This window comes from Sesamum indicum, linkage group LG1 (assembly GCF_000512975.1).
Source record: "Sesamum indicum cultivar Zhongzhi No. 13 linkage group LG1, S_indicum_v1.0, whole genome shotgun sequence".
NCBI classification, from domain to species: Eukaryota; Viridiplantae; Streptophyta; class Magnoliopsida; order Lamiales; family Pedaliaceae; genus Sesamum; species Sesamum indicum.
Genome location: NC_026145.1, coordinates 13,116,449 through 13,141,419, shown reverse-complemented (window position 1 = coordinate 13,141,419; position 24,971 = coordinate 13,116,449). Strand labels below are relative to the sequence as shown.

Genomic DNA, 24,971 nt, shown 5'->3' with positions numbered 1-24,971 from the left:
AATTTTTGTCATGCGTGTAATTTCCGGCATAAATCTTAAAAGTTGCAAGAAAATTCACAAGAAAACCCTAAAATCGGACTTAATTTCATCATTTTGTAAATTTACAGTACTAATTAGTTAATGGGCATACTTACAGGACTCAATCTAATAGAGGGTAAAATTAAAGGACGAAAAAAATAATTTTTCTTATAATAATGTACCAAAATAATAATCTATGTATATTATAAAGGTGCAAATAATTTGTAGTGTTTTATGTTTCTTTCTTTTTTTACGATACAATTATGTCCTTTTGATATAATTGTAGATTATAAATTTATAATTACAACTAAGTAATTTTGTAATTAATTTTTAAATGATAGTTATTAATTACTTACATAGCTAATGAAATAGAATTCTAATAAAAATAAGTTCTAATAAAGAGTTTGGTTCATCCTAACATAATCGATTAAATAATAAAAAAAACTATACAAAAACGAATCTCCCTAAAAAATAAGAATATGACAAAATAAGAGTGTGGAATCTAAGAGCTCGCTTAGTTGTGTTTTTAATGAGATTATTTTCACTTTTCATTATTTTGTTAGTTGGAATTTTGTTTGGTCAAGTCATTTTCATTGAGAATGCATTCCTATTTTAATCCTGAGTTTTTTGAAATTATAGGCACATGGGTTGGTCATACTTGTCTTATCTTGTCAGTATGTCTTTTCTTGTTTCAAATCAAATAAAATTACTTTCTCTCCCAACCATTTTGGTCAACCCTCATAACTGATTTATATCAAATTAAAAATTCATTTACCTATATTCTTAATTCTCACACCTATATACTTATATTTAGAAATAACTAATCCAAACATATTCTCAATTTTCACACAGAAACCAATAAAGCATTTTTACACAAATACAATTGTTAGAACCTGAAAATGAAAACGAAAACACAACCAAACGAGCTCTAAATATTCTTTGTTTTTTCTCATTTTACACGACTCCACCAGCCCACCTATTATGACAACGGATGATTATGCCTTTTTTTTGGAAAGCTCTAATCTTGCCATGTAAACCTGTAGATTTGCTTACATATATGTGGAAGTACTGAACGATCGCAACGATGAATTTATTTCGCAAGTTTCTATCACCAAACTAACCTAATTGAGGTTGGCCTCCCACGTTATAGGTCAACTCAAATACCATTGCGTCATCGATCACTACTATTTTATATTTATATATAATTAATATAGGGTAAATTATATTGATATTCTCGGAAGTTATGTCAAAATACACAAATATCCCCTGCTTTTTACAAAATTATAGATATACCCCTTGAATTTTTTTATTTTTTTTGGTAAATATAAATTTTATTAAATAAAAAGAAGTACATAAGTACCCCTGAAGTTACAGTTGTACCCTTATTGAAATTCAAAGCTTACATAAACACTCCCTCAAAAGCATTATACCAACACTGCTCAGAGAATGTAGTTATAATTTTACAAAAAATAATGAATATTGTATAATTTAGTTTAATCTCATAGGGTGGCCATGTAATTTACCTTTAAGATTGAATATACTTTGCATTAGTCTTCAACATAAATTCGGAAAAAATGATCACAAATTCGTCAGCCGGGAAATGGATAGATTAGAAGCAGCACAAATTTGAACTTCTTACCAAAGTTTAAAGACTTTGTGAACTACTGGCATATTTCAAAGTTGTTGTGAAAATTCAAATTGTTCACTGTTTTTAAGGTCGGTGTTGCAATAGTTGCCCAAAAAACTATGAGCAATACAATTTGGAAAATGTCGTGGCCATTCACACCAATGAATTTCTTTCAGCAAGACAACTTGGAATTTACAAAGTCTAGGCCATTTACGAAGTCTAACCCATTATGGCGTGTCAGGTGGAAGTTCTATGTTTAGTTTTATTATCTTATATATTATTAGAGAAAGATATCGAGAACACACCCTTTTATTTGAAATTTATTCGTTCTTATCGAATAAGACAAGTTGGGACTTCAGCTTCTATTCTTGTTGTGTCGACTCACCTTTCCCTAATGGTAGGCAGAGACATTGAGGACATTTAGAAAGAGGTTTTGCACTGACCAGTTCGCAATCCTATCATCTGTTCCGAAATAGTTTTTATATTGAATATGATTTCATGTATACTTACAATATGTTATAAAATTATTGCTGTAAATGACGAATGATGTGAATTTTGTGTATGTCTTTTACTATAACAATATTTTAGAATTGAGGACGAGTTTATATTCAATGTCGGTGAGTATTTTACAGATTTCTTTAGATGTTTCAGTGAAAAAACTAAAATTTTTATTCTATGGCGTAACACGACTAGAAGAACCTTCTAATTGAACACAAGAAAGCTGCACTATTTGTACAATTTTCTCTACAATCTCCATCTTCCTCTCTACCTACGAACTCATCTCCGAACAATCCTGTTTCCCAAGGTCTGCCTCACTAGCCGGTGATCCACGAACTGTGGCGACAACCTAGATAATCAACTAATCAAATAGCGATCAACATCCTCATCAACAGTTTGAGATCCGATGCTAAGCCTTATTTCTTCCGCCCTACACAACGCTAATCTACAAGATGTCGCTAGTTGTTCTTCCTCCAATCTTGGCCGAGGCGTGAACTGACCTACAAATGCCTCCAAAGCTTCCTTCATCCACAACTGCGAACATGCTTCTCTAGCTTCATTAATCGTCATCTGTGAAATGCAATCCAACCCCACGTCAAAAGAGTTATACAAACAACATTGCATAGGAATAGTTCTAAAACATCCCCAATAAGACTTTATTTCTTAAAATGGAAATTTCATTTCTCAATAGTACTGTCTGATTTAAGACATACTCGTATCTTTAAGGTCAATAGTGTAATATTACTCAAACTTTCATTGAGTTGTCCTTACAAGATAGTTCTCGTCTTAAACTCAATACTTTCTTTAGGGGATGGACAACGTAACAAATACATAGAACGGAGAATTGGACCACTCGAAACATACCCAAATTCTTTGACGGACGTTTTTCTCAGGCCAAACATCTAATTCCTCGGTAACCAACAAGGGGAACATGGATCCCTCATGGAACTTTTCTTGGCTTTTGCTCTTGAAAATCCATTCACCTAATTTTTCCTACAACAAAATGGCAAACAAATTTAGAAAACAACACAAGAAACACTAACATTGCGTTGATTCAACAAAAGAACTACCAAAATACTAACCCCGAGCAAGCCGACCACACCGGCTTCCTCCAACGTCTCCCTTGAGGCCGCCAATTCGATATTCTCATCAAGTTCCCAACCACCCTAACGATTTTAGTAGCAAAATAAACAATATCAAACAAAAATATTTGATAATTTTGTTTTTTTTAATAAGAATAAGACGTGCGCCGAAAAGGGGATTTTTTTTTCCCCTTATATACAGCGAGCGGGCGTGAAAATATCAAACGGTGAGATTTAGCCTTATCAGCATTAAATCCGCTTACGTTGTGCTGACTTGTCATAATCTACACCATTTAATGTTTTTACACTTTGTTCATATAAGAAAAAACCATAAAGAAAAGTACCTTTGGGAACATCATTCTTGGACTCTTTTGAGAGGTGATCAAAAGGACCTCCAAATCTTCAATCAAAATCCCATAAGAAGACTTGTTTGTTTCCCTAATTCTATATGGAATACATCTGCACAATTTGCAACAAGGAATTGAATAAATCAGGCACAGTTCTTCCATCAACCAATTATTATTTATTAAGAACAAATAAAAGACAATAAATTCATGTTTAGATCACCGCCAATGAAAATCAGACACCCGAATCAGGATCAGGAGATTTCACAAACAAACAAATACAACCCAATTCTTGAAATTCTACATTTAAAAAACCCACAAAAATCAGAGGATAAGGAACACATACCCGACAACCTGTCGAAATCCCTGATTATACCTCTGCAAATGCCGCCCTGTACGAGAAGGCAAAGACACCAGCTTCTTGATTTGCATGGTGAAAACCAACAAAGAAACACTTGTTTTTTATGAAACTTTATGGACAAACAACAATTGATCTTTCCCGCAGGAGGAAAGAAGATATACAGATACTACAAATGACAAGGAACAAGAGGAAAAACCCTCTCCAAGAAAGCCAAGAAAGTAGGTTATATTTCTGTTAAAAACCGTTGTGATCCCACCACAAAACTCGGACTGTCTGTCACAAATATTTCAACTATGTGATGTAATAATTTTATAGCATAGACTATGATCTTGTTTTCTGCTTGCTTTGTTTCTTGGGAGATAGCAAAAGAAACGCATTAATATTGTCGAAATTTGTGGATAACTGAAACGACTCACGCTCTCCACTGGTTTTATAGGAAGAAGATCAAGAATTAGCTTGGGGGGGGGAGGGGTGAGCATTCAATGATTGGTTGTATTTTTCAACACCTATTACGGGTATGATTAATTTCAATACAAGTAGGTTGTGGGTGTGGACGCGTCTGAGATCGCTTTCGAAAGCTGCGGGAAATGTCGACTGTGTGTCCATATGGCCACAGTTTCACGTGGCCTGTAGCTTCTTTTGTTTTTTTGTTTTGCTTTTTGGCCCCTTTATTTTACAATAATTCGAATCATGGACTTCTTTTTTCTTTTCTTTCTTTCTTTTCAAAGAGTAGGAGTTTTGGTGTCCAGTTATCTAATCGGGTGGAAAATCCCCACTTCACGTCCCTCAATCAAAAGTTGTCAAAATTGTAGGAGTTGATCAACGATAATTGAATTTTAATTTGATTAATGATAACAAGTGTAAAATATATGTTAATTATTTTATTTATATTTTTCTATTCTTATTTTAGCATTTATCAAGTTTAATTCTAAAATTAATATATAATTAGTTGAGTTGCCGTCTTATGATATGAATTATTTGAATGATATGATAAATTGCTATTAAATGAACGATGAAGAAATTTGGTATTAATAATAAGGACTAGGAGTTTACCTTTTTTTTGTTGTGTAGGTGTGATCAAACCCAATCCTATATTTACTTTATTTTAGAACAAGTATGATAAATGGCACTTTACTTATCTTCCCTCGGTATATTAATGACAGAAATAAATCATAAGAAATCCTCCTTTATCTGCAAATTTGCAAAACCCCCTTCTCGAGTGGAGTTATGTTTTCTACTTTTAGTGGATCTTCGTGGGGGAAGACAAAAAAATAGGTCGCAGGAGGAAGGAAGAAAGATTGGGGGGAGCGAGGGATATAGGGGGGCAACGGAGAGTACCATATGGGGTGTGAAGACGGGGAGGCGGGCGGGGAGCGAACAAAAAGGGAGAGGCAACGGCGAGGGATGAAGAAGGGGGTGGCGGCGGCAAGGGAAGATGGAAGATAAAAAGGGGTAAAATTTTACAATTTTATTCCCTTATTAGACTTAGGCTGTTAGTTCAAATTATTTAACCCACCTCAGAATAATACACCCACAACCGTAATTAGGCACGAACTTTGAGCTTAAGTCCGGGCCTCCATATTTCAATCTAAGTCATTAGGTTGTACAAATTGTCTAATTTAAACTTGTCAAATGAAATAAAATATGCACCTTTAAAGTACTCTTACATCCAGTTAAAGAACTATATATGTGCAATATAATATTATATTGATTATGAAGTTATATTCTATTGTTACTTTTCAACTTATTAAAATAAATAATCAATTGACAATGGAAAAAGAGTGCAACATAATTAAAATTGTGCACATGGATCATTTGTGGTAGGAAATGCACAACATTGTTCATTGGGTCTTGGAGGCACATTCATCAATTAAAGAGTGCAACATAATTTATCATGGTAATTTCACACTTTTTTGTATGGGTGTTGGGAAGAAAAACAACTTACTATATGTTTGTAGTTGGCCATAACGTCATATTTACTACAAAATACAGACAAATAATGATTTTTAAAAATGACTCCGCTCACTCTTTAATCCCACTTCTTATTTAGTAAAATTAAGGACACGTTTGGTTTGCAAGAATAGCATCATATTAGAAAATTTTAATTATACAGCATCACATTTTCTCTTTTGATAGTATTTTCTTTTCTAGTTTTCTCGAGAATCTGTGTAAGAGAAGTTAACGAGTTAAAGGATAGTGTATTCCTATTGACTGGGAAAATTTATTCCTCATACAATCTATATATTTATTCCCACTTAAGTGGGAATAATTAAGAATTCCGACGCGAAAGGAAAGTTTCATCTTTAGCCCCAAAATCTCTCTAGGATTTTTTTATTATGATCCTTTTTTATTAATTAAATATATATATACACATATAATAATAAAAATGGCATTAATTCATGTGGATCCAGTTTTATATTATGATAATAATTTATAATTTTGATATAGACAATTAATTATCATTTAAAAGTTGTCAACAATAATAATAATATCCAAAAATTTACGCATAAACTTGTCACTATATAAACAATTAGTCATGATGCATGCATAATGACCATTTAATTAATAACAATAAATCTAATTATGATTGTAAATATATATATCACTAATTAGAGCAACAGCTACTTGTACAAAAATTTACTAATAATTTTTTTTTCAAAAAGAACATTGTGATAAAACCAACTTTATTGTACTTAATTTATAGTTCTTGTTATCTAATATTCAGTAATTAATATTATTCTTTGTTGTAATATATAAGTTGGGTTGGCAGTTCTAAGGCAGACGATAATTTTCTTTCAAAATTAAGTGTGGACGAGTTGTGTTTCATATGGAAACTCAAGATAACGTTGTTGCACTACAAAAAAATGTAACATTTAATAATTGTTAATTGTCATGATTAAAAGCAAAATATATAGTCTTAATTGCGACCATGCAACGGTTGTTGGTCGTGGTATCTACGAGGGTGGGTAAAAGACATGACAAATAACATTTTTTGGATGGTAAATCTATATTTTTGCATCAATTTTATTCAATCCTGGTAAATAAAAAATATTTATCAGGATTTTTAGTTCATAGCTATTTAAATCGAAGCTAATAATAATTTTTTTTCCCTAGTGTTGAATTCTTTGAAAATTGTGTGGGAAAATTTATTTTTGGAACTTTTTATTGAGAATTTTCTATTGCATATGTTTTTGTTTTTATAATTTAATAAGCACAATTCTAGACCTAATTAAATGTTAGCAGCAACCAAATAATTTAAGAAATTTGAATCATTCAAAGAATCTGTGTAACATGCAAATGAATTATTTCTACTCGTACTTACAAGAAATCAAGTCAACTATGCATTAATTAGTTTATTATTATTTTCTTTTTTAATAATGAGAATACAACAATAATTTGAGTGGAAATTGGCTTTAGAAGTACTTAGCTACCCACGAGGTCTATCTCAATTATGGATGTTTATTTATGAAGCACGACTCCAGCACTACGTATTTTATTTATTTTTAATTTTATAACACTTTGTTGAATGATTTATATATTTATTTTTACATAATTAGTTGGTTGTGGTTGCAAATTATACTCAATTTTGACTTTAAAAAAAATGTTATCTGGCATGATATAAATGGTTTTTAATTAAAAAAAATATTAAGTAAAACATAAAATGTAATAATTAAGATTGATTATGAATTTTCTTCTAAATGGTAAATAATATCAAAATAATTGAAGTTCGAGATCAATGAGAAATTGAAGGCCACTAATTCTAAGCTCCAATAAAAATTCAAAATGAATCACATGATAATTATATTATAATCGTTAATTTTTTGTTTCTTCTGGGTAAAGGCTAATTACATTGAAGAAAAAAAATGATACAGTACATCATGAGGCATAGGGTCTTAACCAAGCAATCTTCCAAATTCTAAAATATATAATAATAACTTGCAAGGAAGACGGATCATAATCAGTTAATAATTTCTGTTCAATCTGCTCAATGATCAAATTAACCAGTATGTGCAGCTTTTGGCTAGCGTTTGGAATCTTCTAAAATTGTGTTCCTGTCAAATATAATAAGATAGTTGAACAGTGATCATCGTGACCACAACAGACTGAGAACTTGGTCAATTCCATTCCCCCTATTCCATCACAACAACGACCACAGAGTTTGCTGGAAGGCCCGTACTCCATGGTGGTTGTGGTGCATGCGCTGCTGCAGGACTCCCAACAAGTGTCGTGGGTCTTGCCACAGCCATGTCTTAGTTCCATCTCCAATATGATACTCAATGGTAGGTTGTATGCGCAGCATGGAGTTTAAGCATTTTCTTTCAGCTGCAAGAGCCCGTACCAATGTTTACAGTTTACATTGACTTTTGTATAAGTTTATATTTAAAGTCTATTATTTTATTTCTTTATAATTCAAAAAAAATTACCAATCACGTAACAAGTATAATATATCTTACAATGTGATTAGTCTGGTGTGGGCAAATTTGATTAAAAAAATCCCAAGAAAAAAAAAAAGAATTAAGCGCGAAAGGTTAAAAATACCACTCCGAAAAGTTTAGGGTAAAAAATAAAATAAAGTTGGAGTTGAGGGACCAAACCTACAACATTCCCTTTTGTTTTCATTTTTTCATTTGTTTAGTTCAATTCAAAGTTGGGCAATGCTGCGACTCGATGCCTCCAACGGCTTCCACATGTTTTCATCGCCTTATTCAGACCGTGGTGCAGCCGTGTGCTCGGCTGCTCGCTCTGGCTTGAAATTCCTCCAAGGTGAAATTACATCATTACCCCCGTTTTATTTTAATGTTTTTATTTTTGGCATATATTCCACAAGGGAGATCACAATCTAGAATATTTTGCCTACTTGCATATTAAATAGTTTTAATTACGTTGAAAATTAAGTAGTTCCACAGTTTTTTTTTTTTTTTAAATGTGGTCCCTTTATAGAGTGATAAAGTTTTTTGGGGTCTTTAATACCTATCGGCTCTTTTGTCATATTTTTGTGTCGCATATTAATGAGTGATCGACAAATTTTTTTTCAAATTAAAACTATGATTAAATTAAGAATTAATTTTACTTAGATCTCTTTTGAAAATGTGAAATTACACATTCCTTTAAAGAAGTTTCGGAATTACACTTACACCTTTTTTAAAACCTCACTGTTTGTACCTGACCTCTTTTCGTTAGAATTTATATGAAAAATGCTGACGTTAAAAAAATGCATAATTTAACTTTCAATTTTGCCCCTCATTTAATTTTTTCATATAATAATTTTATACTTATAAAGAAAAAAATATAATTATGTTAACTTCACTATATATAATCCCTTTTATAAGTACAAAATTATGCATGAGGATGTTACATAGGAGAGAATTTTTTGAATTTATGTAATTTTTTTGCTTAGATCAGCATTTTCTTTCCAAACCCTAACAAAATGGGGTGAAATGTAAATTAAAAATTTTTAGAAAAAATATATTTTTTATTCAACATGAATAAATGAAAGTGTAAGACCCCAGTAAAAGCAGATTGTATACAATACACGGGCCTTCCTTCACAATGTATTAGTGTGTGCTAGTGCTCGTTATATAATTTTGATATTATTTGTAAAAACATTATCCTCGAAGTCTCTGACCTTTTGTTATGTGGCTTATGATGTTAAATGTGCATTGCGTTCCACATTCCATGTAAATCGGGAATTCGGGCACCCGACATAAGTTCCAAAAAAACTCCCTCTTGTGAGCAAAGCGTTTCATCATTACATAATTGTAAGGCTCCATTAATATGAGAATCACTTATTTGTTAAATGACTATTCAGGTATTATGAAAATAATCAAACACTTTAAGAGTATCATATTTTTTACTCAAAACCACAACACCAGTCTTCGTAATTGTCTGATTGTCACTGAATGAATGGATCTCATTTGGTCAAACACGTTAGCTATCTAAAACACATATAACTTTCAGATGCAAGATGTATTCTATTACGGCATTTATTAATACTACGTAACGTAAATTTATACCGATGTTACTAACTTAAGTATTAAAAATTTATAATTAAAACATACCAAATATTCTTCAAATCAAACTCTATGAGTGAAGGTCTTGGAGATCTAGCTTGACAAATTGAGATGAAGCTCAAGGGCAGAAATGCAGTGCCACCATAAAACATTTACCTCGGACTATCTAACTAAGGTTGATAATACCTTTGACTGCAATCTACTGATGGATGCCACATCACTATATAATTTGTGAGGACAATGGATTTTTCCGGGACATATACTATTGGAATAGTTCAAGAACTCTCCACGATGAATAATAAATTTATTTTAAATTATATTTGGATTGATGAGTTTAAATTAATTTATAATTTTAAATTCACAATAGCAAATTCATCAAAAATCAAATTTCAAACAAAAGGGATTATTTATTGAAAATTCAACAATTAATGATGCCAAAATCTTGCTAATTCAACGGCCAAGATACCTTTATAGCCAAAATATTTCTTTTTTCTTCCATTTTTTTTGATTTATTTATGGGGAGGTTTCTCATATGAATTAATTAATAAAAACAAACTTTATATTTCTTTAAGCATAGATACAAAAACGTGCTTCCTTTTTCTTTCTTTTTTGGTACAAAAAGGAGTCTGAGTGATTTTCACTCCAAGAACAATATAACTTACTCATCGTGATATTTACAAATTACCCATCAATTCAATCTCACATCTTGAAAGGAAATCGAACTCACAAATATTTAATTAAAAGTAGCACAGTCTTACCACTTAAGTCAACAAGTAAATACTTGTTGATTCCGAGTATCATCACGACCCAGGACATATCTCTAAGACTATTATAACTCGTTCACAGTAGTACTTACAGATTACCCACCAACTCAGCCTCACATCTTAAGAGGAAATCGAACCCACAAATATTTGATTCAAAGTAGTCCGTTCTTACAAACCGAGTCAACAATTAAGAGAAAATCAAACTCACAAATATTTGGCTGAAACTTACTCGTTCTTACCAATTGAGTCAACTAGTAAATACTCATTGATTGCGATCACCATCACAAGTTAAGACATGTCTTTAAAACTAATATAATTCGCTTACAGTAGTACTTAAAAAATTTTCACCAACTTAACCTCACATCTTAAAAGAAGATGAAACCTATAAATATTTGATTCAAAGTAGTAAGTTGTTACCACCTGAGTTAACAAATACGTGTACAACTACTTCTTATTAGATATGAACAAGTGTGCTGGAAAGAGATAGATATGGGGATAGGCACAAAATTAGTGAAGGCAATGCATATGAAGACCAAGTTAGGATAGGAAAAAGGACATGTATGTATATTGTGGACTCAAAACAAATGGCCAGGAGGGGACATAATGGGCCTTCAAGCATCTCGTGATTCATGAAGATGAGAATATTCTTCATTTTATACATGTGCAAAAAATAAGAATTTCTTGATTTTTAATATATTATACCTTTTTATAACAGTACGCATCTCATATAGATTGTAAATAAAGAATAAATATACTTTCAAATTTCAATTTTTCTTCGTATCAAAAGTCCTTTTTAAATATAAATTTAAAAATCTTTAATATAAGCAGACAATAACTCACGAATTGCAGCGGATAATAGTAATTTCAAACTTTAGACTTTGACATAATAATAAATGGAGTTTGAGAGATGAAATGAAATAAGGATCAACCATATGGCATCAAATTCTACCCCCCACCCCATGTTTAAAATTCGGATCTTGACTTGGCACAAGGTTCTCGAATCAAGTAATCCAGACCCATCAACAGCCTTTGGCCCACAGGTTTATTGATGATCTTTCGAATAGAACAAATGTGGGTGGGTGGGTGCTCCATTTCCCAAACCGGGCCCCACCAGCCCATGTACCTCTTTCATGAGAAAGTCGACTCATGCTACAAAGATAAGGCGCCTTTGTTTCCAAAATTATAGGGTTGATTACAATATGAAAGGTCCACACATATATATATATATATTTGAGTGTCATATATACTAATAACTATTATCGCATAGACAACAAAAAGACAAATTAATGTAATAAATTATTATATAACTAACACATATTTTTTAAAAAATAAATAAAAATACATGATTGATTCGTATCTGAAATCGTAATGAACTCAATAATAATTCAATCTGAATAAATATTTGATATATGAAATAAGCAAACAAACATTAGATTTGTTAGACGGTCCCCAATTAGGATCTCCAGATACTAAAAGTCTGTTGAATGCAAGATTGAGGGAAAAAATATAGAATATATTTTTATTAGATGGCGTACCTTAGTCCAAAAAATAATTTTAAAATATTTATAGGGTTAAATATTCACACTTATATAAATCCACGTGTCGTCATCTTAATCTTTCAAATGTTGGAAAAATCCTTGGCACATAGATCATTTTTACGTATCCTCGTAGATAAATGTATAAATGTGTTGGACCTAATTAATTAGACAAAATTTAGATTAGAGTATTTTGAGAATATGTTTTTCGGCTCTTATATTTATTAATAAAAATAGAATTTGTTGGAGAGTAGAGATAAGAGACGTTGCGTAAATGTGATTGTTTCTTATAGTTTATTATGTCTTTATCATTTACATATGACCATGTTCCAATTATCTATATATCTAACTTATTATTATTTTTATTTTGTATTTTTTTCATGATAATAATTTATTTAAGAGAAAAAAATAGTATTTAATAAATATATTCTCTCTCTTTCTTTCTTTTTTTTTTTTATTGCTGCTAATTTAATCATTATATTTTTCTAATAGATTTTAATTTTCTTTTTATAATTATGCGATAATATTAAACTATTTTTCTTATATTCTGACACGTATGATTGAAATGGACTTTTCTTATATTAGGTGTGAAAACATAAAATAATATATATCACGTCATATCAATAATAAATTTTATATTACGCAATTCACACTATTTAATATTTTTAAATTCAATTTGCATTTAAAAAAATATCTAATTGAGATAGACATGAAGATAGTCATATAATTAAATGAATTTAGATAGACGAAGCAACCAATATAAATATGTGGATAATAATATAAATTGACGTCAACAAGAAAGTGACCCAAAAATAAATAAAATTTATTTTTAATTGACGAAATTGAGATTCAATAATCTTATAATCATAAATTTAAATCCCATTAATGCATAGATATTGGTATAATTTAATAGTAATTGTTTGTCTCACTGTAATTATTAATTTTTAATGCTTGAAATTATAATATAATAATTATAATTGATCCAATCAAAAAGATTAATTTAAATTTAAAAATAATAATAATAATATGGGAAAAGAATCATAGCCATAATTATTAAAGTGACATTGACAAGCCCATCATACACGCAAAGGGTAACATCAAAATAACTGCAAATGGGACCCCAACCCATGTTAGGACATTGACTTTTAGTCACTATTTTTGAAGTTTTTCCACTTGATATGTCCCTATAAAGATTAAATTCCATCACTCCTTTTAAAATAATTTAAAGTTGTATTAATCAGACACACTCTTTTTAACATTAAATTCTTGTCCCCTTCTTTATCGCTTTCAGGAAATAGGCTGCTTATATTATATTAATGTGATATAATTCATTTTTTTTGTTATATTTAATACATATTTTTTTCAAATACAGAAAGATAAGTTGTTGGTATAAATTTCACAAAAAAAAACATACAAAAATGTTTCTTACAATACCTATGATGGACGGTGCGGATGTTAAACGAAAAAATATTAGTCAGATGATGGAACTAGAAGACATGGAATGTTGTAGATAATACTATGAATAGTTCGGTAAATTTGGATTTATGCAGAATCTTCAGCCTAGTGGCAGTCTTCTGAATAGTTGGAACTATTAGGCTTGACTTAGAGGTTGTTTGGGTAAATTTATTTAAACGACTTTATAAGCTCGCACGTCTTATAAAATGGTTTTTAGATTTTTTTTATATATTAATTTAACTTAAATATTAAAAGAATACAATAATATTATGAAGTTGTATAACTATAATTTCTATAGTTAACATACATGAAAAATAAATGAGTTTGCTATGATTTCTAATACTTTTTAAGAACTTATAAGCTTATATATTTCGTTTTTGGATTTTATTAACTACTTTTATATAATTTTTATAAACTTTCAAACATTTTATAGGATATTGTAAATAATTTTATAAACCGACCAAAACGACATTTCAATATAATATTCAAATATTGGCCCGTTAATTGTGTAAGCGTCTATAAAATCAACTTAGTATTTCAATTCAATCCGTAATGAATTGTCTGAAACGTTTGCAGTAGCTTTTAAATTTATGGTGAAATAAATTGTATAAAACATTATAAATTATGTAGGAGCAAAATTTGAGAGTAGTTAAACACAAAAAGTGAAAAGCAGAGAAGAAAAATAAAGTGAAAATATTTGGTGAAATAATTTAATATTTATAATATTATTAACAAACCGCAAAAAATCAAAATAAGTTGATAAGTGCCCAATTCAAGTGAATGTCACCTAGGAAATGCTGATCCACTTCCATCGGGCCCAGTATTTTATTATGGGCCTTTCCTGTTTCGGCCTACTTGTTTTTTAGTCCAGGCCCACCAATCAAACTCAAATGGGCCATGACAATAAATCCTGGAATTAGTCAATAAATGAAAAGTTGGGTGCTAATTTTATTAAATGCTAAATAAATTCATGTAGAATTTGTCAAACTCAGAAATTATATAAGAAACAGTAGAAAATTTTATAAGAAAATAAATTATATGGAAATTAATTGTGATAGTATATATGAACTATAAACAAATGTTTTCTATGAAAATAGATTATTAAGATGTGATAGTAATTTTTTTTTCAGGTTTATATAAAAAACAATTGGGTCGGAACTTATTTGACAAGGAATTCATTACTTTAGGCATGCAATAGTTATGGTCGTCATTCACAGGAGTTTCGATTGTCGGTTTTTCTATCGTTAATTCATCAACTTTCTTGATTTTTTGATTTTGGACGGCCATCAATCAATACATGATCTTACAACTTTGTGAGACTCGTGTTATGGGTTTACTTGCAACTTCCTGTGCGGTAATGCACCCTTTGTCCTAAAGTTATGGGGCCATTTTGTTGTGTTTTTTTAGAGAGAGTTGTCCATCCCATTCGGTATTCTCTTTTATCCACATGCGTCAAGTACGAATATCATTTGGTTTAAACGCTGTTTGAGCTTTTGCTGTAAGTATAACATGATTTACTTTAGAGCTACAGTGTCTTTATGCTCGAACATTAGCTTGAGACACTTTTCTCTATATATTTTCAACTTTAAGAAGTATGAACGCTTTACATTATTTGAAGCAATAGATTTGCTCCATATCAACAAGAGATGAGTACATAAATATCTAATTAATTGTAAATAAATATATTATACAATGCCATTAAAATACATTATCAAAGATAATTGATTACCTTAATGTATAAATTGTGCATAGTACTTATGAAATGATCTTGCATATGATAATGTGTATAGGTTCACATGCCGCAATTTAATGCATAAAAAAATAATTTGATCTACAATTATTTTTTTTTAAATATTGGGCAGCGTCAAATTTTAACGAATTTAAATTAAAATAAAAAAAAAATATACGGTAAATATAAATAAAGAAAAAATCAAGATGAATTAAAATTCGAATTAGTGTTAAAAGAAAAAATAAAAATGCAAAGAAAATAATGATCATCCCTAACAACAAAATTAGTATGATATTTTGGTGGAAAAACAAAAAAATCTAAGCCAATTTGGAGAAACCGCCACCACTTACACCGGCCACGGCGCCCCAGCCACAACCACAACCCTCTTTCTCTCTCTACACTTCACCGTTAAAACTGCTTATTTTACACACAACCACCCCAAGATTTTCACTCTTCTGCGTTTTTCTTCTTTTCCCATCCCAATATCTTCCAAGATTACTCTTCTCCCTTCGCTCGAGATTCTTGACCACCTCTATCAATCTGGGACTCATTGACTAAACGCTAATCGTCACAAATATGCACACCTCGTCGGTTGTATTCAACACAAAACCGGTTTTAGCCCAGATTCATGCCAATAATTGCTATTTTGAAAGTAGAGATAGTTATAAGTGTAGTTATTTTGCTGCTAATTTCCGGGTACAATCAAAGAAGCCCATTTCGTGGCGCCCGCAAAGGGGTCGGCTGACTCGGCCCAGCTACCCGGTTCCTGTTAGCACTAAGGTGCGAATTCTTGTATGAAAGGGTTTCAATCTTGTTATCATTTGTTTTTATTGGGAAATTTTGTAGGGTGTTAATTGTTATGTATAACGCGGGATTATGGACTTTTGTGTGCGTTGGTTTTTCATATGGAGTGAATATTGAAGTTTTGAGGACTTGGCTACTCATGCTTTAACTATCTATATGATTGACAATTGTAGTTTCTTTTTATGATTAGTTGATATTAACTATCTCTAATCTATATGTTTATCTGGGTTATAAGATAGAGGCCACAACATTATGGGTTATGTACGGATATTACCGCTAACACCATATTATAATGAATGCGGTATGCACTCATGACATTTACAGTATTCTTTTGGAAAGTTCTTGTGGTGTTATTTGCTTAATGTATTATTACATGTGTAATTTATATTTTATTAGTGCTACTGATAATGAACTGTTTTTTAGTACAATTCGAGTTTGTGTAGACATTTTTGTTATTCGCATATTATTTTATAATTTTATTGTTGTTTTAGACCTTTATAACATCATAAAATGTACTTGTTCCGTATCATGCGATAATATCTTGATCCGCTGTGGCTCATTTGGAACAATGTCTACTGAGACTGATATTGTCACCGACGCTGCGATTTTGAACTATGATCAATAGTCACCAGAATTTGGATTTGGTATAGTCCTCTGTAGTATGATAGCATGGAAAAATGGAAATTTGAGGTTTAAGATAGGAAGGTTATATTTGAGTTGGAGGCTCTTTCCTCTGGAGTTCATTTTGGAGTCTTTAGTCATTTATGCAAAAACAGACTCCACAGTTGTGAGCAGAGACAGAAAGAGCTCTGAATGCTTAATTACCTCATTTCTTAATTTGAAACCTTGGGTGTCGAGGCCTATTAGCTTGTTCCGCTGCAAGATTGATACAGTTACTTGTGACAACTACGTTAGAGGGTGCAAAGAAATTTAAGATCACGGAATATCACAGAATTTGTTGTTTAGCACAGGTTAATGCTGTTACAGGAGACACTGTGGCACTCTGTAAAGGTTACTCTTTAAATCCTGAGGTCATTGCTTCACGTTCTAGCAATAAAACCTCCCTGCTTGTAGGGTAAGGCTTTGTGCACTTGGATCATCAGCCGACGCAAAAACATTGCTTCCGTTTGCATTAAGTAGACCTTTTTATACATGTTACAACCGTTGACAAGGGTAAAGACACAGTTGAATTATGTCTGTCCTAAGTCTTGAAAATAGGTTGGAGCTAAGTAAGGTAATAAGTTCCTGTCTGAAATTTGTTGAAATGGCTTTTATCTAGTTTGTATTATACATAAAATTATTTCAATTTTTCAAGGAATCTTTGTTTTGCTGACTTGCGTACTATCTTTTTCCATTGTCACCCTACTGACTATAATATCTTGCTAATGGTGTCCCTTATTGCAGACTACAGGGAGAAGATATTCTTCTCAGCTCAATGAATTGATACCTCAGTCACGGTTAGCAGATAAGTGTCAACAAGTGACTTGCTTCCATGCTTCCAAAAGAAAGCAAATTGATGTGAACAGATTCACCTCCGGATTCTTTGTTGACAAGTCAACCTTTCATCTGCCAAGGCACAAACTTGATTATGCTAATGTAAGGCATTGGTAACTGTAGTAGTTCTTTTCCAGTGCTTTATCTTGATGGTGAATCTATGAAGACAAGTTGTTAGCCAGTCTGATTACTATTCGTATGAAAATTGTGATGTCTCTTCTCTATATCATTTTCTTCTTGCTAAATTGGCAGTGGGGAGATTTGAATGGCGTCAATTGTTTTCTGCTACTTATAGATTATATTCATCTTTGATCATAATTCTATGATTACAATTGATTTCCACCCCATTTTCCATCTTTTTCAAAATTTTGAGGATCTTTCTTCATCCACACCACAATTCAGAGCAAATATTTACATTATCCAACACTGCTTTTCTACAGCATCGTTGTCCTTTTTTAGGATGGTTTTTTTGAGGCAAGGAAGGGAATGGCGAGTTCTGAGGAGAGTGAAGGGAATTTAGGGAAACAAGTGCGTTTATGCTGATTTTGTTTTCATTCCTTCCCTTGGTATCTGGTTCTTGTGTCGAGCATTTGGCATGTTCTATATGGTTAATCTGTAATTTCAAGAAGTTTCATCATTTATCTTCTAATAGTCTGAACTCACTTCTATTTGATTGTTCCTGCCAGGTTAGACAATTTGATGTTCCACATGCCACTGTGGGCCCTGAAGAGCCACATGCAGCAAGTACAGCATGGCCTGATGGTATTATGGAGAAAGAGGGTTTGGACTTATTAGAATCAGAAGTAGAGAGAAAAGAATTTGAGAACTTTTTGAGATTTGAGCTTCCTTCTCACCCGAAATTGCACAGAGGACAACTGAAGAATGGGCTCCGCTACCTCATTCTGCCGAACAAAGTCCCTCCTAACAGGTACTGTTGTTTACAATATTTTGCAGTCAGTTGGATGCAATAAATGTACTTTTAGGTTGTTCCGAATTTACAGTGACATTGTAAGAGATTTTTAATCAATTCTTCAAGAAAATCATGAAACATTGCAATCTGCAGTGCGGTGTGAAAATAATTCTCCCCATTTAGGAATATATGAATGTTGACCTCACCATTTTTCATCATTTTTCTGCTCAAACAAGGTGCCGGGGGGGGGGGGGTTTACATCTCTTCTTTAATGGCTTGATTTTAGAATTATGAAGTATTTCTTATTCTCTTTCTTTCTCTTGTTCACTTATAATTATTTTTAAGAGCATTATGAATGTGTCATGGTGGGAAAGAAGCAATATTCGGGGGAGAAAAATATTTACCATTCCCTAACGACCATACTGGTATTACAATTTGAAGAAAGATCATTTTTCTGTCATTCTCGCACCTCTCTAATATTCTTCAAGGTTTGAAGTATAGGTTTGAAGCTCACATGGAAGTTCACGTGGGTTCCATTGATGAGGAAGATGATGAGCAAGGAATTGCTCATATGATCGAACATGTTGCATTCCTCGGAAGTAAGAAACGTGAGAAACTTCTTGGAACTGGGGCAAGATCTAATGCTTACACAGATTTTCATCACACAGTGTTTCATATTCACTCACCAACCAGTACAAAGGTTAGTGCAGTTTCCATCTTTTGCTTGTGAGGATGGGCTCGTCGCTTTGGTCGATGTATATCCTTCTCTACTTTTGATTGCATGCATTTTTCCTTGTGAAACGGATGATTATACTGATGATGTGGGGGACAACCATAGAAGCACAGGAAAATGAGGAAACAGAGTTGACTTTCTTTGTGACTGTCCTAGAGGGGACAAAACTCACTGTGAATGTGAAGATGAAGATGGTTGATTTGCCTCACAAAGTAGTTATTTTCAAGGACAATAGGATTGGATACTTATTCATAAACGTATTGGCATCTATATAACTGTTACCATTAGTTTCATCTCATGTTTTTTTCTGGCTGATGTCCTTTTAAATGATACTTCTCTGTTAGTCTCGTCTCTGTTCGTAGTGGTTTACTGTGTTTTTTTCAGCATTGTGTTTCTATATTCCTAATATAATTGAACTTTCAATCTCTAGGATTCTGAAGGTGATTTGGTGCCAGTTGTTCTGGATGCTCTGAATGAGGTATAGCCACTCTTTTGCTTTTAATGGTTAGATATGATTTAAATTTTGTGTTCATCCTGTCTATGTCAGTGGCTATGCATGAGGTTTCAACTTTCTTTCTTTTGTTTCCACATAATTTACTATGTTTCCAATTATATGCTGTTTGAAGTTGGTTTCTTTATGAATCTCTTTTTGGTTGGCCATAGATTGCTTTTCACCCCAAATTTCTGGCTTCTCGAGTTGAAAAGGAGAGAAGGGCAATTTTGTCAGAACTACAAATGATGAATACCATAGAATACCGTGTCGATTGTCAGGTATTTACCACAATAGATGGACATAGATAACTTATGTTTATTTCTCTATCTCATTGTTTACCAAATTTCTTTTCCTTTTGCTATCTGTTTTTAACCCAATTCTTCATTTCTTTTGTTGGTACAGTTGTTGCAACACTTGCACTCTGAGAACAAGTTGAGCAAAAGATTTCCTATTGGATTGGAGGAGCAGATTAAGAAATGGGATGCCGATAAAATCAGGAAATTCCATGAGCGCTGGTATTTCCCCGCAAATGCCACATTATACATCGTTGGGGACATTGATGACATTTCAAAGACGGTTAACCACATTGAAGTATGCAATTGTTCTCAATTGATTAACTATCTCTAGATGATGTTGATCTGGGGCATCCGTCTGTTATTGTGTCTACATTTAGTTTCTCTGTAGTTACCTCAGAAGTAGTAGGTAATATCCAAGTCTTTTGTAGGCAGTTTTTGGACAGACGGGCATGGAAAGTGAGGTAGCTGCTTCACCTACACCAAGCGCTTTTGGTGCGATGGCCAGTTTCCTTGTTCCTAAGTTGTCAGTTGGACTGGCTAGTGGCTTATCTCAGGAAAGGTTATCCAATTCTGTGGAATCATCAAAAAACTTTAGAAAGGAAAGGCATGCTATTCGCCCTCCTGTTCAACACAATTGGTCCCTTCCTGGAAGCTACACCGATGCAAAGCTGCCCCAAATATTTCAGCATGAATTGCTTCAGAATTTCTCAATTAATATGTTTTGCAAGGTTTGTTCTCTCTAAGTCTAAGTATTTATTGAAATTTGTTTCTTTGCATCGTTGCTTTTATGCTGTTACTGGGACTTGTTCTATGTGCATAGACTATTATAGTTACTCTTGAAAGTGTTCTTTCCTTCCATATCTTCTATTCTGCTCTTCTTCTTTATATTTTTGGTGTGGGGGTTGGGGGCATTAGGGATTAAAAGGCATCCTTTCTCTGATTTACCATCATACTATGAACATAATTGCCTACATGGGCAAGGATGATGTTAAAAGTACAAAAGAAGAAAAAAGAGAAAACAGGAAAAAAGGTTAGCTATCTTAGTCAAAATTGAATTGTGTTTTAGTTATTTGGTTACGTGTATTACTTAGCCTGTGCACTTGAAGACCTGCAGTTGATTATTTGGTGCTGGTTTTGGAAGCTTTAATATCTGAAGGCAGTCACTACCTTCTCTGTTCTCCCATACAGAGATGGTAATGGATTGCCACGGCTTATGCTTATAGTCAACGTTTTTAAGAACATGGAGTAGCAGTACCTGGAGTCCTTCGCTGATGTTCCATTTCCTTTAGATGAATAAAAAGGTAGTTTTCTTTATCAATAATTTCTACCATAATGAATCTACTGCTGTTTTCTCTCAGATCCCTGTTAACAAGGTTCGTACATATGGTGACTTGCGGAATGTGCTGATGAAGAGGATCTTTCTTTCTGCTTTGCATTTCCGAATTAACACAAGATACCAGGTGCACTGACTTTTCCTTTCAATTGGTTCTTGTGCAAAAAGCCGTCTTGGGATTTCTGCCTCTAGTATGTTATGGTTTGCTTTTATGTTGCCTCAGGTCAAAATTTAAGTTGCTTGTGAAATTCATGAGGCGCCTTTTTCTTTCTTAATTATTTAAGAAAAGGAGAAGTGACATACAATGTTTCCTCTTTATGCGTTCTTTCATCCAAATCCAGGCATAGTCAACGACAATTATAGAAAAATATAAGGCAAGTAGTATATTGCAGAAAAGTAACAAATATTATCTTTTTTCTTGTCAGTGCCAAAAATAACTAATCATATGTTTTCTTCGGTGTGCCTCTTCTAATGCATTGACTGAGTTGACTGGTCACTGGAACTATGAACTTATTGAAAAGGCAACCAGTCATTAGTTTTCTTGAGGAAATGAAGCTGAAGGTAACCTGATTCATGGAATGATTTTTTATCTTCCTCATGGCACTGTGAACACAATTGCTCAGCATCAAAAGTACTGTCATCCTTAGTCTCTGAAAGATTCTGACAGTATATTCACTGCATAGTTCAATTTGTATGTGGTTCCATGAGATATTAATTTTACAATGTTGGCCTGGAGTTACTTTGATTTGGTGTCTATCTGCATGGCTATTGTCAATCTTGTCTAAGCAGTTGGTGTTTTAGTTTGCGTCTTCATTATTTGTATTTGAAGCTAATCTGAAGAATTTTCAGAGTTCGAATCCCCCATTTACGTCGGTGGAATTGGATCACAGTGATTCAGGAAGAGAAGGTTGTACAGTAACCACTCTTACTGTCAATGCAGAACCTCAAAATTGGGAAAATGCAATCAAAGTTGCTGTGCTGGAGGTTTGTTGTTTCTCTAAGTTTCTTTCTTATGCTCTCTCTACAATCATATATGTTACCTTGTTGCCACTTACAGATACTGTATTCAATGTGAATAATAGGATCCCATTTGTTGCCTTTCTCTCTTTGTTTTCTTGAAACAGTTTAGTTTTTGGTTAGGTTTTCCAGTTATCGTGTCATCCTTTATGTTTTTGCTTTGCATTTCAGGTTAGAAGGCTTAAAGAATTTGGTGTTACTAATGGTGAATTAGCCCGTTATCTAGATGCCCTGTTGAAAGATAGTGAACAATTGGCAGCTATGATTGACAATGTGTCCTCAGTGGATAACTTAGATTTCATTATGGAAAGTGATGCACTCGGTCACACTGTGATGGATCAGAGGCAAGGACATGATAGTTTGGTTGCTGTTGCTGGTACAGTTACTCTTGAGGAGGTAATTATTGCCTTTTCCTTCCAATCCCATTGGTTTACCTGAATGGTAGCTTTTTGTATTTTGCCTTCACATGTAGCAGACAAATCATGATATGTCAAAATTGTTTGAAATATGAACAGTTACCTTCTCAGACTTATTGGTTTCCTCATTATGTATATGGAAGTAATCAACAGCAAACTCACAGTTTGCAAAGTTGTAGATGTTCCTAGGATGAAGTTTGCATACTGATGTTGTATTTTCTGATATGTCTTAGGTCAACTCTATTGGCGCAGAGGTATTGGAGTTCATATCTGATTATGGGAAACCATCTGCGCCGCACCCAGCTGCAATTGTTGCATGTGTGCCAAAGAAAGTGCACATCGATGGAATTGGTGAAACTGACTTCAAGATAGAACCAGAAGAGATTGTGGATGCTATTGAAGCTGGTTTGAAGGAACCCATTGAGGCTGAGCCCGAGGTATTTACCTTGAAGGCTTTTATATGTTATAAGAGGGGCATCAGGCGGGCCTGGGGCCATTGCCCTCCAGTTGGAGAGAGATTTTTATGTTTTCATCTTTAGAAAGTTGTGCTCGGAAGATGCTTCTGTTAATTCTTGTCATTCCCATTTACAGAAGAGTAGGAGTAGAAGGCAAAGGGGAAGTTTCTTCATTCGCCCAGTTCCTATTTGACTTAAAACTTTTTTCTCTCTTCTGCAGCTTGATATACCAAAAGAGTTGATCTCTTCAGAACAGCTGCAAGAATTAAGGTTGAAGCAAAATCCATCCTTCATTCCTGTTGACCAAGAAAAGAAAACGACAAAGGTTTATGACGAGGATACGGGAATTGTGCAGCGGCGTCTTTCAAATGGCATTCCTGTAAATTACAAGGTAAATAATTTTTATATTCTCAATAAGTTAAAAATATTCATTGTGTTTGGGAAGTTTTTCTGATTCTTCTATTCAGAGTTTGTAATTGACTGCTGTCTTTTCCTTTTTAGGAATAAAATTAAGTGTTGCTTCAGAAACTCAGTTCATGATCTTGTTTCCAATTTAGTTTTATTGGAAGAATTTCTCTATATACTTGATTTTTGAAACATCTGGTCTCACATATCACTATTTTCTCCAGCATTCTTGCTCTTTTTGGCTCTTCAAACCTCAAGGTCTATTTTGATGGAATAGTTTGCACCAGAATTAATACATCAGTGTTTTGGCTGTGAAAAGTTAGATTTCTGTTCTAGCTATGAAGCAAGCGCTTAGTGTTAGTCTGAAACTAAAGGTTCTAAGAAGCAGTGTCATTAAAATTTTTAACTTTGAAATTGCAGTTTCATATTTTACGACAGGATGCTTTTACTTCAAAATGTTCCTGTTCAATATTTCTGGACAAAAGTCATAATCATAAGCCGTGATGGTGAGAATTACACAAGTGCTTGGCAATAGTAATCATGCTAGTCTTATGCTGTAGCTTATGCTACTTTTGTGATCTTAGATTTTTGCAAATAGATACTTATGGGATTATTTTCAAGTAGACATGAATGTGCAGTTGTGTTATGTGATTGTTGATCTGAGTAAATGTGGAGTAGTTGAGGCCTAATTTCATACATTTTGAATTGCTTGAAAAAAGAGTAGGAATGTCTGTGCTTCCACTCAATCATCGGAGTTCTTGTGAAATCATATTTGTTTGCCAAACGCTGCCCAGTTGATCCTTATAAGCCTAACATGGGACATGCATCATTTTGAAAAGTCAAAGGCCCTTCCCCTTAGAAGTTTCTTTACCATGAATGGGAGAAAAAAAATGGAAAGAATAGCAAGAAAAGGGAAGATTACATCTACTCCGCTGGTTTAGGTCACTTAGTAACTGGGTAACTTCATCACAAATGTTGTTATTCACGTAAAACGGTGACTAGAGCCATGAGTATGCAAAGCACTTTAGGTAAAACGGTTTTTGGTTGAGTAACCGGGTGCCTTCACCACAAGTGTTGTCATTCGCGTCAAAAGACCAAAATACGACGTTTTTTGGTTGAGTAACCGGGTGCCTTCACCACAAGTGTTGTCATTCGCGTCAAAAGACCGAAATACGGCCTAAAGAACGTAAT

The 24,971-nt window shown here is 33.0% G+C and overlaps 2 protein-coding genes across 2 annotated transcripts; one reads left to right on the top strand and one right to left on the bottom strand.

The window, feature by feature from the left end:
* LOC105165723 (nudix hydrolase 18, mitochondrial-like) lies at positions 2,228–4,362 on the bottom strand. Its single transcript, XM_011084830.2, has 5 exons — positions 3,916–4,362; positions 3,570–3,684; positions 3,226–3,309; positions 3,008–3,136; positions 2,228–2,713 (listed from the first exon to the last, which is right to left on the bottom strand). Exons 1-5 carry the CDS (start codon positions 3,999–4,001, stop codon positions 2,501–2,503), a joined length of 627 nt encoding a protein of 208 aa, XP_011083132.1. The 5' UTR covers positions 4,002–4,362; the 3' UTR covers positions 2,228–2,500.
* LOC105166894 (stromal processing peptidase, chloroplastic-like) lies at positions 15,712–23,844 on the top strand. Its single transcript, XM_020697023.1, has 13 exons — positions 15,712–16,204; positions 17,633–17,824; positions 18,409–18,650; positions 19,134–19,332; positions 19,796–19,843; positions 20,029–20,136; positions 20,261–20,449; positions 20,583–20,882; positions 21,513–21,614; positions 22,337–22,471; positions 22,676–22,900; positions 23,154–23,357; positions 23,596–23,844. Exons 1-13 carry the CDS (start codon positions 16,001–16,003, stop codon positions 23,827–23,829), a joined length of 2,382 nt encoding a protein of 793 aa, XP_020552682.1. The 5' UTR covers positions 15,712–16,000; the 3' UTR covers positions 23,830–23,844.